The sequence below is a fragment of the Pyrus communis genome, chromosome 11 (assembly GCF_041283825.1).
Source record: "Pyrus communis isolate YQ-2024b chromosome 11, ASM4128382v1, whole genome shotgun sequence".
NCBI classification, from domain to species: domain Eukaryota; kingdom Viridiplantae; phylum Streptophyta; class Magnoliopsida; order Rosales; family Rosaceae; genus Pyrus; species Pyrus communis.
The window spans coordinates 506,093-521,601 of record NC_142575.1 but is presented as its reverse complement, the minus strand read 5'-3'; the positions used below and the strand labels follow the sequence as shown (position 1 = coordinate 521,601).

At 37.8% G+C, this 15,509-nt stretch overlaps 2 protein-coding genes across 2 annotated transcripts; one reads left to right on the top strand and one right to left on the bottom strand.

The window, feature by feature from the left end:
• The first annotated feature begins 1,739 nt into the window (after positions 1-1,739).
• LOC137741653 (serine/threonine-protein phosphatase PP2A catalytic subunit) lies at positions 1,740-6,988 on the top strand. Its single transcript, XM_068481346.2, has 11 exons — positions 1,740-2,068; positions 3,222-3,278; positions 3,410-3,493; positions 3,669-3,740; positions 4,330-4,401; positions 4,597-4,637; positions 5,209-5,275; positions 5,662-5,853; positions 5,974-6,063; positions 6,146-6,253; positions 6,455-6,988. The coding sequence occupies exons 1-11, from the start codon at positions 1,982-1,984 to the stop codon at positions 6,518-6,520; spliced, it is 936 nt and encodes a 311-aa protein (XP_068337447.1). The 5' UTR covers positions 1,740-1,981; the 3' UTR covers positions 6,521-6,988.
• A 547-nt stretch (positions 6,989-7,535) lies between these two features.
• On the bottom strand, positions 7,536-15,051 carry LOC137743258 (phytoene synthase 2, chloroplastic-like). The gene is made up of 6 exons (XM_068483129.2): positions 14,690-15,051; positions 14,478-14,528; positions 14,029-14,201; positions 13,696-13,931; positions 8,457-8,649; positions 7,536-7,900 (listed from the first exon to the last, which is right to left on the bottom strand). The coding sequence occupies exons 1-6, from the start codon at positions 15,018-15,020 to the stop codon at positions 7,724-7,726; spliced, it is 1,161 nt and encodes a 386-aa protein (XP_068339230.1). The 5' UTR covers positions 15,021-15,051; the 3' UTR covers positions 7,536-7,723.
• Positions 15,052-15,509: the final 458 nt, after the last annotated feature.

The following is a 15,509-nucleotide window of genomic DNA, read 5'->3' as shown; positions in this document are numbered from 1 at the left end:
GAAGCCAGTGAGCTCCCAAAAGGCCTCGTACTAGATATGGATAGGAATATACATATAAGGATCACTCCCCTGGGCGATGTGGGATGTCACAAGGGCGCATCTCGGTCATATTTTCAGACGATGGGGCTTGCGTGTTAGCCCCACTCAGTCACTTTGAATCTAGACCATTTGATATCTAGATCAACGATCCAGTTTTTTCAGTTAAAATTTTTTTAGAAAAAGAAAAAAAAATCAGAAATGTTTGGGTGGGCCACGTGTCTTATTTTGGACTGTTGGATTTCAAATTTTTTGTAATCCAACGGTCCAGATTAATTAAATTAATATTTTTTAAAAACTAATTAAAAATTCCAAAAATTTAAAAAAAAAATATATAATATATATATATATATAATATTTTTATATAAATACCTTACCATTTTATTACACCACATTTCAATATTTTCAACGATTCTAAATAAGTAAGGACATGTCGCGTGATGAAATTGGTTAAAATTTTTATTGAAATCTATTCACAAAAATTGTATTTTCGGATAATGACACGTGGCGTGACGAGATCGGTTAAAAATCTTATTCGAAATTTAAATTTAAATTATTATTTTTATTATTTTATAAAATAAAAATAAAAATATTTTATTGTCTATTGCCATGACTATTCAATTTAGGGGTGGAGATGCAAAATGTAATTACTGTTCATTAAAGACAGTTACTATTCAGTGGAGGGGATTCAATTGTCAATTGTCATGGGGGCCTTCTTACAGTGGGAGTGCTCTTAGTTTATGTAAAGAGATAAAATTTAGAGAGTTTTAACGAAAAACCCGCGATCTTGTTTACTTTAACGAAAAATCATATTTTTACACCAAAAAGTCAATCCTTGTACCATTCACTTCACCCATTATTTTGTCCTTATCGTTAAAACTCAAAGTTTTCAAACAATTTTCATTAGTTTTCCTTAAAATTTAGCCCTTTGAATATGAAATTTACAAAGTATGTGCATATAACTCCTAGATGCGTCTCAAACCTTTTTTTTTCTTCTTATTAGATAGAATAAATTAGATCAAATACAAAGATTAACTCGTAAGCAATGAGAGAGCCCCTTTCTCAAGAAAAATTTCAGTCTATCGAGCCTTATTATCGACACTCTAAAAAATCTGTCTTCCTCCATTTAGCTCTACTTCCGTACAATATCATGCTTAAAGCATATATAACCATTTGATGAGCTACTTCATTACAATTTGTAGGACTGAAACAAAACAAAATGCATGAAAATTGAAAATGAAAAATTAAGTTGTTCAACATTCGATGTCATCTGTAATAACAAAGGTCAATGATAATTAACACCATAGTATTTTTTTTCGATCGATCATTGATTCCTCAACACATTATTCATAATATGTTAACCAGATTAATTTTAAATTAAACTCGCCATCTACGTCAACAAGATTTCATACATACCAACAAATTTGAATTGAGTGTTAGAGTCTCACTCTCATAATTTGTTAGAAAACATATCGAACCATTGGCGATCCATTATTTACATCCACAATCTCAAATAACAACACAAATACCTTTGTTTCTCACGCGCTCTTAAAACCAAGTGTTACGACCGCCCAATCAAAAACCTCCAACGCCCGGTGCAAAAGCCATGCACGGGTCCAATCATCCCACGCGCGTACCACTCCATCCTCCCTATTTTATCGTTTTAAACTCCCAACACCAAAAAAAAATAATAATAAATAAAAAAAACCAAAAGAAAAAAGAAAAATTCAAAATAACTTAAAAACCTCTGATTTCTCCACCACCGCCCCCCCCCCTCTCTCTCTCTCTCTCTTTCTTTCTCTATCTCTGAGTGGCTTAAAGAAAACGAAGAAGAAGAGGAGGAATCTAGGGTTTCCTGCAGATCTAGGGTCAGGGTTTCGGAGGGGCATCTTGATCTGCGAAACACGGTGCGTTTTGGGGGAAGAGGAAGAGGAAGAGGAAGAGGATGGATTCGGTCCCTTCGAACTCCCATGGGAATCTGGATGAGCAGATTGCTCAACTCATGCAGTGCAAGCCCTTGTCCGAGCAAGAGGTAACCAAAGCCTTTAACTTTTCAGTTTTATTTATTTTAATTTTAAATTTAGTCCATTTCTTTTTCTTTTCTTTTCTTTTTTCTTTTTAATTTAATTTTTGTTTGAATGTATTTTTGGGAAGATTTTGTGTTGAATTTTGGGAAATGAGACGGATCGGGTTCTGAAATGTTATGGCTTGAGTGGGGTAGATCGAGAAATTTGGTGCATTTCTTTGTTTGCAACTGTGTGCGTGATCTGTAAATTGAATTTAGCTGAATTAGGGTTCGTGTGGGGCCGATCCAAGGCTGTGATTTCATATAGTTTGGGGATCCATTGATGAATTTTTTGATTTCACTGATGTGGATTTTTTATCTTTTATTGGATTTACCACTGGGTTAAAAATTCTAAAGAAATGCATGAACTTGGTGTTTATACTGATTTGTTCTGCTGTTAGGATTGGGTATTGGCAATGTGGTCAGATCCCATTTTCTGTGACACTGCGGGTTTCCGCCTTTGGGATTTGTGAACAGAAAAAACAAATTTTGGGTGTCTGAGTCCAAGGCCATAAAAACTGAATCTTTCAACAGATTTTTGCGGAGTTGTGATTAACAGAGACTTCATGGAGCGCAGTATTTGAGTCTGGTTTTGGCTAAATGTGTACATTGTAATACATTGTTAAGGAGATACCTTGAATTCTCCCTTATTTGGACAGTACTGAAATCAGTAATGTTAAACCTCCTTAGTTTACGTTCCGTTGTTGGAGGAAACTCTATACAACTTTTGATTTGCCAAATAATCTGCCGGCTGCGTATATGCTTTATAGTGCATGTAAGCATATCGATATTTCTTGGGGATGGATGAAGGGTTGTGTGGGTATGCTAGGCTGATAGCGTACTTTATAAGAGTGTGAGCTTCGAAACTGAGTTGCTATGGTGCTTCTTGGATTTCCGAACATTGGCTATGTTCTATGGTACACCAGCCTATGTAATAAGACCAAAATATTCGCTTTTTGAAAGCGCTAATGAGCAAGAAAACAGAAATTTGTTATTAAAAATGCAAGCATGTTCAATTTAATGTTTGTTAAAGGGCCTTTTTTTATTATGGTTTCTTGGGAGTTTCTTTTTATTCAATGATGTAAATAATTTTTCATCCTAATTTGTTTGTTTAATATAGGTAAGGGTGCTCTGTGAGAAGGCCAAGGAAATATTAATGGAAGAAAGCAATGTCCAGGTGGGCCATTTTAGTTGCAAGTTTCTGTTTCATCTCTTTCTTTGTATTGTTTCATACAGGTTTTGGACCTATAATGATTTGGGCATGTCATGAGGTAAATGAATAACCATTTTGGGTTTTATGTATTGCAGCCTGTAAAAAGCCCTGTAACTATCTGTGGTGATATTCATGGACAATTCCATGATCTAGCGGAGCTTTTCCGCATTGGAGGAAAGGTATTGTTCTGATTTGGGCTATTTAATTTATCGTATGTGTTCTTCAAGGTTGTTAATTGTTTGCTACTTATTGGTGATGTTTTCTCTTTCTTAATTTGTAGTTTTCTGGTTTGTTCTGTTGGATGTTTCACTTTCCAAAAATAACATTAATTTCCCGTTGCAATTTTTTTTGCAGTGCCCAGATACAAACTATTTGTTTATGGGAGATTATGTGGACCGTGGCTATTATTCAGTTGAAACAGTGACTGTAAGTATTGAGTATTTTTATTTCTACTTCTTATCTTTCAATTAGTTAAGCTAGAATTTTAGGGTTCTCCTTCTGGCACTAAGATAAAAGGTATTTTGGAAACTCTGGGCAATGATTTGGTTTGATTATTTAGGGTTTTGATCAAGGCAATTAAATTTTCAATTCCTAATGAAAGATCTTAAAGTTTTACTTTTGAGAGTTGGATACATGTTGAACATGAGCCATAATGAAATAGTTTGGCCGGCATATGTTAGAGCTTGCAAGCTTCCAAGGTTGTATATCAAACCTATTGTGAGCCCGTTTTGGTTGATATGCTTTGCAACTTGATTAGGTCAGGTGGGGTAGTAAAATACTCGAAACCTGATTTGTCTCAACCTGTGAGATCCCTTGATTTTTTGCTAGCAGGGGAGACTGAAAAAAGGGTAGTACGCATAAAGATAATGAGATTGGGTGTAAGCTATATTGTGCTTTACTACTTAATGTTCTTATGATGGGAATTTTGGGGGAAAAAAGAGGATGCTTCATCTTCCCTTTTGGCACTATTTATATATATCCTTATGATACTAACTTATTTATTATTTTTATTCAGCTCCTTGTGGCCTTGAAGGTGCGTTATCATCAGCGTATTACTATCCTAAGAGGAAACCATGAAAGCCGTCAGGTATTTTTAACTTCTAGTCTCTCTCTCCCTGATGCAGTAGCTTCTACTAGGATTGCCAATTAGTATTGGAGAGCCTTGTAGATGCTCCTGCATCACTCACCCTCCCTACGTTAGTTATTGCATTATTGTTCATATCAGTTTGGTACTACTTGCATGTGTGGTATTTGATTGTGGCTTTATGTTACCCCTATGCAGATTACTCAAGTTTATGGTTTTTATGACGAGTGCCTACGGAAGTGAGTTTCTAAACATTATTTGTTTTGTGGGTCAATTTTGATACAACTAAGATTTATGTGTGGCTTGTGACTTCTGGAAGAACTCCATTTTTCATTTTCCTTTGCTCAGGCCTAAAAAATATATACATGTAAAGGTGTTCTTTATGTTTAGTTTTCCTTAGAAAATTGTCAGTATATAGAAGTCAGTGTGCTTCAATTGAAGAAAAACATTAATTGCACCTGTGGACATTGTTGCCTTTTAGGTTCGATGGATATTGTATGAGTGGCCGGTGAGCTATTGTGTTCATATATTTGTACACGCATGAATGTAGGTATGCATATTCATGAACGCATGTATATTAGTATATTTGCAGCTGCAATTGCTATTCTACAACATAATCTGCACATATCATATTCACATTCATGTGATGGTTTTTCAGTATGCTTATTATGCTCTTGATTATTTGTTTATGCCCTTGCATTTACTGGTGATCAGTTATCTAGTTTTTGTCTTCCTGCTTCACACTTCTCATTCCCTGATTTATCGTCTTGGTCAAGCTTGTAAAGTGACCCGTTCTTTTTCGCTTTGCAGGTATGGTAATGCCAATGTTTGGAAGATCTTTACAGATTTATTTGACTATTTCCCGCTCACAGCATTGGTTAGTATAGCTATACGTGACATAATTATGATGCTTAAATGGTCTTTGTAGATATCACCAGTGCCTGCACTTTGTTTAAGTTAGCCATCTGCATGACCATGAACATTCTTTTTATTGTTTCTATTGAAAATAAGTACCCTCAAAATTTCTGGGTGCAACCTTCTAGTGCATTGCTGCCAGTTAATTGCATGAGTACCTAGTTCCGTTTCTAAATGCCTTCGTCAATCATGTTGCGCTGCAGCATGACTGTAGCTATTACTTGTACCACCACGTGATGCATTGATCTGCCCTGCATCATTTGTTATACATCCATTGTTGATAGTCTTAGGTGTGGGTGAATAGTTCTGTTTCCAAGTATTGACATATATTCTTTTATTTGTTTGAAGGTTGAATCTGAAATATTCTGCCTGCATGGAGGGCTGTCTCCATCCATTGAAACCCTCGATAACATACGTAATTTTGACCGTGTACAAGAGGTTCCTCATGAGGGTCCCATGTGTGATCTTTTATGGTCTGATCCTGATGATCGCTGTGGTTGGGGTATCTCTCCGAGGGGTGCTGGATATACATTTGGCCAGGTACTTTACCTATTTATTCATTTCACTTTCTGTTGTGGTTGATAGTTTGAATCAGTTGGCCGGTCTTCTAGATTCCTGACTGAGTAGGCTGATTTGCTTCCTTTTTGTTGTTTTTAACAGGACATATCCGAGCAGTTTAATCATACAAATAACTTAAAGTTGATTGCTAGAGCACATCAGCTGGTCATGGAAGGATACAACTGGGGTCATGTGAGTATTTATCCTCATTCTTTGGCTGTGTTTATTTTGTGAAGGAAAGTTTTGTGTAGTTAATTTGTTTACCTTTTGGCAGGAACAAAAAGTGGTCACTATATTTAGTGCACCCAATTATTGTTATCGCTGTGGAAATATGGCATCCATCCTGGAAGTCGATGACTGCAAAGGTCACACATTCATTCAGGTTGGTCATTACTTTCTCTCCAAACTCCCCTTCCTCTTCCTCAACTCTCTCTGCTATCGCAAACACATGCTGGCCAAATAGTACAAGTGATATGTTATAGTTCACTGAATGGTTATTCATATGGGTTCACGTGATCTATTCAGTTGCATGCCTGCACAAATTGCATGGAAATGCTTGAAACTTTGTTATGTTGTATTTCAGTTTGAGCCAGCTCCAAGGAGGGGAGAACCGGATGTGACCCGAAGAACACCTGATTACTTCCTATAATGAAACTGATGAATCAGTTGCTGAATTACCTGCTGCTGCTGCTGCCTGCAAGGTCTCCGTGTCAAGGTCTCTTCTTTAAATTTAAGATTATGAATTACACAACAGTGGTGGTGGTCGGTTTGGGAAAAAAATCATGTAGGATTGGCAGGTGAGGCTTCCTTGGATGGCGCACGAGTCTCTGTGAAAGGAAGCCGTGGAAGTGGCGACACTGTTGCAGCATATGTACCATTTCCAGCAAACAATGTGGCATCTTCTGTTCTGATTTGTCAATCTTTATTTTTATTTTTAAATTTAACTTTTCTGTAGAAGGATGGTATTTTTGGGGGGTTGGTGATTTTGTAGAGGGATGATGAGCTCGCTTCCTACGATGGGTGCTTTTTTAATTTTTAATTTTTTATAAGTTCTCCCTTAATCAATGAATTCTCAATGTTCCAATAGGTTTATTTAAATTTTTTTTTTCATAGTCCATTTGGTAGTCTTGTTGGTTTCCCGTACACGAATCTATTTTTTGTCAATGTTCCAATAGATGCTAAAAGATATTGCAATCAATACAGTTTAGGCTTTTCGGTTAAAATGATTTCAGAGATTGGTTAAACTTCTTACTTTGGTCTTGAGATTTAAAATGATTGACGGTCTTGAGTTAGCATAACCCTCCACTTGAACTAAAGTGGAGGTGGTTTCTTCAATTTAATGGAATTTTTTCATATAATAAAGTGAGGAATTATGATAATTTCAGGAACTATTTTGACTAAAAATCCTCCATTTAAACAAGTTCTTAGATGAGCTATTCTTTTCTTTCGACAAGAGAATGCCTCAGTTTATTAGTACAGATAATATTCTATATTACTTTTTGCTCTAGCATATTGGTTACTATATTCTTCGCTTTAGACATGAGAGAGACTTAGTTTGTTGTTTTAGACAAGAAAACCAAAGTCTATTTGGAGGCTAAAAGTTTAATGTCATTTGCTTTGGACGAGAGAGATTCTATCGAGATGAGGTACAAAGAGAAAGAAAGTTCCAACAATCATTATTTGCATTTTTGTTATGAAAGTAAATTCTTCAATTGATACAGCCTACATACAGTAAACGCTCTTAACTGCTTGAGCTATAAGTCTCCTGAAATTTATATCGAGCAAAAATGTACACGATTTATACACAGCTTGAACACGCGCAAAACATGTCTAAGTAATTTGATGTATAACTTCATGTTTTTGTTATTGGGACATCAAAGAAATGTGTTGATAGAGATCTTGTGTATGCCAAAGGCAGCATGAGAAGTTTCTTGGCACTCTTTACGTATGCTCTTTTTGTCAAGTTATCGTAATCGTTGTCTTCGATTGCGTCCAATATGTTTCGATATATCAGTAACGATGACCATACCTGCAAAATTACAGCAGATAATTAGACAAAGAAAAAGGGAGACAATCTCTGAACTATCATGAATGGCAAGAACGTGCATGGTTGATGAATAAACAGGTAAAACTGCAACAAAGGGACAACAACAACAACAACAGATTCGTATTGTTGTTTGTATTTGAATATTCTATTAGTTTATTTATCCTATGAAGTAGAATGTTTTGTTTTCTAACAATTTGGAATTGCTTCTGTAGGCAGCACTTTTGTTAGAAGTTCTATGTTAGAAACACTTTAAATTCATAATTAAAAGTCTTAGTGCTTCCTAGATAAATACCGAAAAGTGCTATCTAAAGACTCACCTAACAATTTTAAGACCCACAAAGCTCTTCTATGAACAAAAGCACTTTTAAGTTTTTTTACAAAATATAATCAAAAACACTTTTGATTGTTAGAAAACGCTTTTAGCCATTCCAAAAAAGTCTCAAACAAGCGATGGATTGTTTTCTTTTTCGTTCCTGACATCAATGATGCTGGTAATGGAACAAAATCACTTAATAAAATTTTGCAAAGAGGTATATACCGGCCAACGGCTAGCCTTATCAAGCTGAGAAGCTCCTTCTTCTGCTAGGTTGAAATAAAACCTTGCTCTTGCAATTTGTTCTTTCATGAACGCTCTCCATTGATCAGTCACCTTTCTTGAAAAAACATCGTTATCACACAACCCAAACTGTGCAAGCTCGTCTTGGGGAAGATAAACTCTCCCTCTCATTGCACTAAAAAAACAATAGAAAAAAAATCAGATCAAATGCGATGAGCGCTCAAACTTGTGTGTGAGAGATCATGTTGGTATTTTACAGTTTACTAACTCAATACCAAAATATGTGGGTGATAAGTTTACAAACTATATCACACCTCTTTCACTTTGCACTCTCAAATAAAATTGGACAAAGAAAGAAATAGAGAAAGGAGGGAAGCAACAAACTATTGGAATAAGAAAGCTTACAAGCTTCTTCACAATTGGAAGTGGGATTTGGATGGGATGATTTACAATGCTTGAGAACTTGGGTATTTATAGGAAACCAAATGATTAAACTAAGATTATTTATTACAACACAAAACACATTAATTGCACCTAATAATTTTTATTCAACCATACCTAACATTGCCTAACTTTCAATGCCTAACTTTGACATTGATTTTCAACAATGGCTAGCACCAACTTGTTTTGAGTTGAATTTCCAACACACCTCCTCAAATCAAAACGCCTTCATTCCTAGCATTTCACGTAGTAGCCGGAATGTTTCAATTGGCAATGGCTTTGTGAAGATGTCTGCCACTTGTTCCTTGGTGTGACAGTAGACAAGTTCAATTGTCTTTTGCTTCACATGGTCCCTTAGAAAATGGAACCTGGTATCAATGTGCTTGCTCCTTCCATGTTGAACAGGATTCTTTGCAAGTTTGATTGCAGACACGTTATCTACGTGAATCACAGTCGATTCCACTTGTGGATGACACACTGACTTCAACAGATTTCTTAACCAAATTGCCTCACACACGGTTGAGGCTACAGCAACATACTCGGCTTCACATGATGACAAAGCAACAATTGATTGCTTCTTTGAAGTCCATGAGAAAGCTGTTGATCCTAGAAAAAACACATAGCCAGTTGTGCTTTTCCTTTCATCTTGGTCACCTCCCCAATCACTATCTGAATAACCAAATAATTTTGCATCTTCACCAAAATTATAAAATAGACCATAGTTTAGAGTACCTCTTATGTACCTCAAAATTCTTTTGGCGGCCAGCCAATGAGACTCCCTTGGTGTTTCCATGTATCGACTCACGAGTCCAACACCATAAACTATATCAGGTCTTGTGATTGTAAGGTACCTTAGGCTTCCAACGAGGCTTTTGTACACTGTTGAGTTTACAAACTCACCCTCTCCTCCTTTGGACAGCTTCAATCCAGTTGCGACTGGGGTATTGACAGTGTTGCACTTGTCCATGTTGAACTTCTTCAGTATGTCTCTCATGTACCTTTGTTGAGAGATGTAGATACCATCACTTTCTTGCTTCACTTCTATGCCAAGAAAGTATGACATTAATCCATTGTCAGTCATCTCAAATTCACTGAACATGGATTGCTTGAACTCATGGAACATTGCCTCATTGTTTCCTGTAAACAATAAATCATCTACATAGAGACAAATAATTAAGAACTCCCCTTTTTCACCATTCTTCATGTAAACTGAATGCTCGTATGGACATTTCTGAAATCCATTTTGGTGAAGGTAGTTGTCGATCCTTGAGTTCCAAGCTCGTGGTGCTTGCTTGAGGCCGTACAAAGCCTTCTTCAAACGATACACCTTATCTTCTTCTCCTTGTACTTGGAAGCCTTCCGGTTGTTCCACGTACACTTCTTCCTCAAGTACTCCGTTAAGGAAGGCTGACTTGACATCTAGTTGATAAATTTTCCATTTATGATGTGCGGCAAGAGAGATTAGCAATCTTACCGTGTCAAGTCTCGCAACTGGAGCATAGACTTCATCATAGTCCACTCCATACTTCTGTTTGTAGCCCTTTGCTACAAGCCTTGATTTGTATCGATCCACACTCCCATCTGCAGTGCGTTTGATCTTGTAAACCCACTTGACACCAATAGCCTTCTGATTTGGTGGGAGCTTTGTCAGCTCCCAAGTGTCATTCTTCTCGATGGCATGGATCTCTTCTTCCATGGCTTTCTTCCAACAATCTTCTTCCACAGCTTCATTGAATGAGAAAGGCTCGTGGTCTGCATACAAGCAGAAAAGGTTGGTTTCTTCTTCTTCTTCTTGTCCATAAATCTCTGTGAGACTCCTTAACCTCACTGGAGTTGAGGAGCTGCTTTCCTCACTAGATGTAGGACCACTCCTTGCAATTCTGTGCACTGGAGTTGTTGTGATTGTTTGAGCAGGCTGTTGCTCAATCGGTGGTACAACTTCTGGTTCTTCAAAATCAGTGGAGACGATCTTCTCTTTACTGACTTCTTTGTTGTTCCACGTCCATGTCTCTTCCTCACTGAAGATGACATCTCTACTAACCACTAGTTTGCCAGTTAGTGGGTTGTAGAGCTTGTATGCCTTGGACTCTTCACTATAGCCCACAAACACACACTTCTCACCTCTATCATCAAGTTTCCTCCTCTTGGCTTCTGGAACTTGAGCATATGCAACACACCCAAAAATTCTTAGGTGTGTAACATTCGGCTTGTATCCACTCCAAGCCTCTTGTGGTGTCATCTTCTTGACACTCTTTGTTGGACATCGATTCAACAAATAAATCGAACAAGCTACAGCTTCTGCCCATAACTCTTTTGGCAAATTCTTCTCCTTAAGCATGGACCTTGTCATGTCAAGGATGGTTCGATTCTTTCTTTCGGCTATCCCATTTTGCTGTGGGGTATAGGCAGCAGTAAGTTGATGCCTAATTCCTTGCTCCTTGCAGTATGCTTGGAAAGCATTGGAGGTGTACTCTCCACCTCTATCTGATCTCACAGCCACAAGCTTGTGGTTACTTTCTGCCTCTGTGAGTGCCTTGAACTCCTTGAAAATTTTTAGGGCAGCTGACTTCTCCTTGAGAAAATAGACCCAAGTCTTTCTACTGAAATCATCAATGAAGGTAATAAAATACCTATTACCTCCATAAGACATGGGATCCAATGGACCACATATATCTGTGTGCACCAACTGCAGTGGTGCCTTTGCTCTCCATGTATCACCAACAGGGAACGATAGTCGTGCTTGCTTGCCAAGCACACAACCTTCACATACTTGGCGTGTGGCTTCAATCTGGGGTAGACCACGAACCATTCCTCCACTTGACAGCAACTTTAGGCCATTGAAATTAAGATGGCCAAATCGAAGATGCCATTTCCATGACTCATCTTCCATTACACCGATGTTGCAGCTTCCAATCTTTGTGTTCAAATTCAACGGAAACATCCGGTTCTTTGACATTCGAACACGTGCAATAAGCTTTCTCCTTGCATTCCTGAGAGTGAGAAGCATGTTCTCCATATGTATAATGTACCCTTTCTGGAGCAGTTGACCAATGCTCAGAATGTTGCTCTTCATACCTGGTATGTAGTAGGTATCGGAGATGTATTCTTCTCTTCCATCCTTCTGGATGATCTTGATCTTCCCTTTGCCTTCAACTGGCAACTTTGAGGAGTCACCAAGACTTACAGATCCATAGGCCCCTTTTTTGAGTTCGGCAAAAAACTCCTTCTTTCCACACATGTGATTGCTTGCACCAGAGTCCAAATACCAAACATCTTGTTGGCTACTGGAATCATGGTGTGCTAGTAAGACTGTAAGTTCTTCATCAGTATTTCCACTTGATTCTGCCATGTTGACATGCTCACCATTTTTATGTGAACATTCATTGGCATAATGTCCATATTGCTTACAGTTGTGACACTGGATATGCGCCTTTCCTCGAGTAGATCTCCACTCCTGAGACTGACCTTGATTTTGTGCATAGCCTCGACCTCTTCCTCGGGCTCGTCCTCGGCTACGGTTGGATGAGCTCCCACGACGTGAGTTCCACTGCCCACGACCTTTATTTGGTTTGTCAATATTCAACTTTGACTCCAAAGCTTGCTCTAGCGTTGTGGGGCTTGCATTCTTCTGAATGCGTTGCTCGTGAACTAGGAGGGATCCTAGTAGCTCTTCTGCGCTCATCACCTCCAAATCCTTGGATTCCTCAATGGCAGTCACCACATGCTCAAACTTAGATGTGAGTGACCGGAGTATCTTCTCCACAACTCGTACTTCATCGAGTCTCTCGCCATTTCTCCTCATCTGATTTACTATCACAATGAGCCTTGAGTGATAGTCGGAGATGCTCTCCCCTTCATTCATATGAGCAGTTTCAAAATCTGCTCGAAGTGATTGTAACCTCACTTTCTTGACTCGATCTACTCCTTTGTAGATTGTACTGAGTGTATCCCATACTTGCTTGCTCGTTGTTGCTTCTGCAACCTTCTCGAACGTTGAATCTTCCAAACCCTGGTATAGAAGATACAGCGCCTTTTGGTCCTTTTTTCGTAAGTCCTTGAGAGTGTTCCTTTGATCCGCAGTATATACGGCTTCTTGCTCGGCAGTGGGTACAACATACCCATTACTGACAACTTCCCATAGCTCCTGTGATCCAAACAATGCTTTGAATTGGATGCACCATCTTTCATAATTTTCTTTCTTCAATGTGGGAACTTGGAGTTGCACTAAGTTGGACGCCATAACTGCTGCACCTGCCAGAATGGTATTCTGGCTCTGATACCAATTGTTGGTATTTTACAGTTTACTAACTCAATACCAAAATATGTGGGTGATAAGTTTACAAACTATATCACACCTCTTTCACTTTGCACTCTCAAATAAAATTGGACAAAGAAAGAAATAGAGAAAGGAGGGAAGCAACAAACTATTGGAATAAGAAAGCTTACAAGCTTCTTCACAATTGGAAGTGGGATTTGGATGGGATGATTTACAATGCTTGAGAACTTGGGTATTTATAGGAAACCAAATGATTAAACTAAGATTATTTATTACAACACAAAACACATTAATTGCACCTAATAATTTTTATTCAACCATACCTAACATTGCCTAACTTTCAATGCCTAACTTTGACATTGATTTTCAACAATGGCTAGCACCAACTTGTTTTGAGTTGAATTTCCAACAGATCAGACATATTACCCTAGTCAACTAGCCTAATTAATGTTTGACAGTGAGGAACTTAGAAATGAGCAATTAGTGCATATCAAAGAAACTTACTCCTCTCCAACATCTCTAAGGATGTTTGTGAGTTGGTTTCCTATGCCCAAATATAATGCAGAATCATATGTACGTTGTGCAGAAATCAGAGAATCTGGTGCAATTCCCATTACAGGAACACTCATTAGGCCGACTGTCCCTGCCACGTAGTAGCAATAAAGATAGAGCTCTTGGAAATTTTGGTATCGGCATTTTATTGTGTCTGTTCGCATACCCTCGATCATGTCCCGAAAAGGCTTTTGGTCACAAGAAGGGGAGATCATGAGATGAAAAATTTGACAAGCACCAAATGATCATAAGTTTAATGAACTAAATGATACATTTTATAAGCACCTTGATGTCTAAAGGGAAATTGGAAACAGTATGAGTTAGTGCAACATCAAGCATGTCATAAGGCCGTCCTTCGAAAATGTCTTCCAATCTTTGTTCCCATCTATCAAGAACTTCTGAGGTCATGTAGCCAGAATTCGGGCCGTCCACCAGTTCATCTGTCCTCCTACACCAAACTGCATTTCATTTTTCAAAAATCACATTATAATCATTCAAAATTTATTTGGACAAAGAATGATTTCTTGTGTGGCAACTTTATGAACATGATTTTTCTTCCAATTATGTTGAGTTGTACAACACCACTTTTTTGTTAACAAAGTGCTACTCTAAAATGATCTAATCTGCAAGACGAGAATTCAAGCTTGATTGCAAATGACATATTGCTTTGATCAATTGGCCTAAATAACATCTACCAGGTGATACTACATGAACATAGAGAGTTGAATTCTCACCATAGATTGCCCATATCGCCTTTTGACGTTCTTCTGTCATAAGTAAAGTGCCTGCACCAAGAGAGTGTACCAGAATTAAATCCCATAGTCATGAAAAAATTGATCATTATTTTGAATTCAGTAGCGTGGCAAGCAAAATATCATGAAGTTAATGCTTTGGAATGCAGTTAAAAAATTTGATGGAGAAAGAAACAAGGGTGATGAAGCTGAACCTAGATAGAATGTCTTGGCATATTCTGCACAAAGGTTCTTGCACCTCTCATATGCTTCTTCAAGGAAGCTAGGGTTAAACTGCGGACTGCTCCGGCCGCCTTCCCCGTCCACACTATAAGTCTGAGACTGCCTTTGAACGACTTCTTGCACTTGTAAATCAGCAAGAGGAATGCCTTGAATTGAAAGCTGAGGAAAAACAGGCCTGCTTCTATGCTTGGGAGCTGTAATCACTTGAGCTTTTGCTGCTGTGACCATAGATTTTCGACACCGAATTCTTCCATTGCTCTCTCCAATGTAAGTCTTTCCTGCGAAGGAAAATGTGGAACACATTTGGAAGTTTTTCAGTTCTTTTCAAAAGGGTCTAGAGAGTAAGATAGAAATGTGAAATGGAAGACATCCTCTGCATTTAAATAGATACCCTTCGCTCTTTCATGATGTAATATCACTGTAGCTAGGATTTTTTACGACGTTGGATGTACTGCAGAAAATGCCCACGGGTAAAACAAGCCAAATCTTGGATTAAAAGTCCAAGACATTTTCACCTCACTTTCTTCCCAAACGCTTCTTGTTTGTAGTAAATTGAAAATCCAAAACGTTTTTGTCATGGTTTGCACTATAAGGACACTAAACATGCGGTAAAATATGTTTTAGTGCTATTTTATTGTTGGTTTAGTGCCCTCTAATGAAATAGAATATTTTTAAAAATAGAATTAGAGGGCACTAAACAAATAAAAAAAAAAGACTCTAAGTCATGTTATGTAGCAAGTAGTGAACTGTCTTGGTGAATTGGGTCTTCCTTTAGAATTTTACCCAATCCGT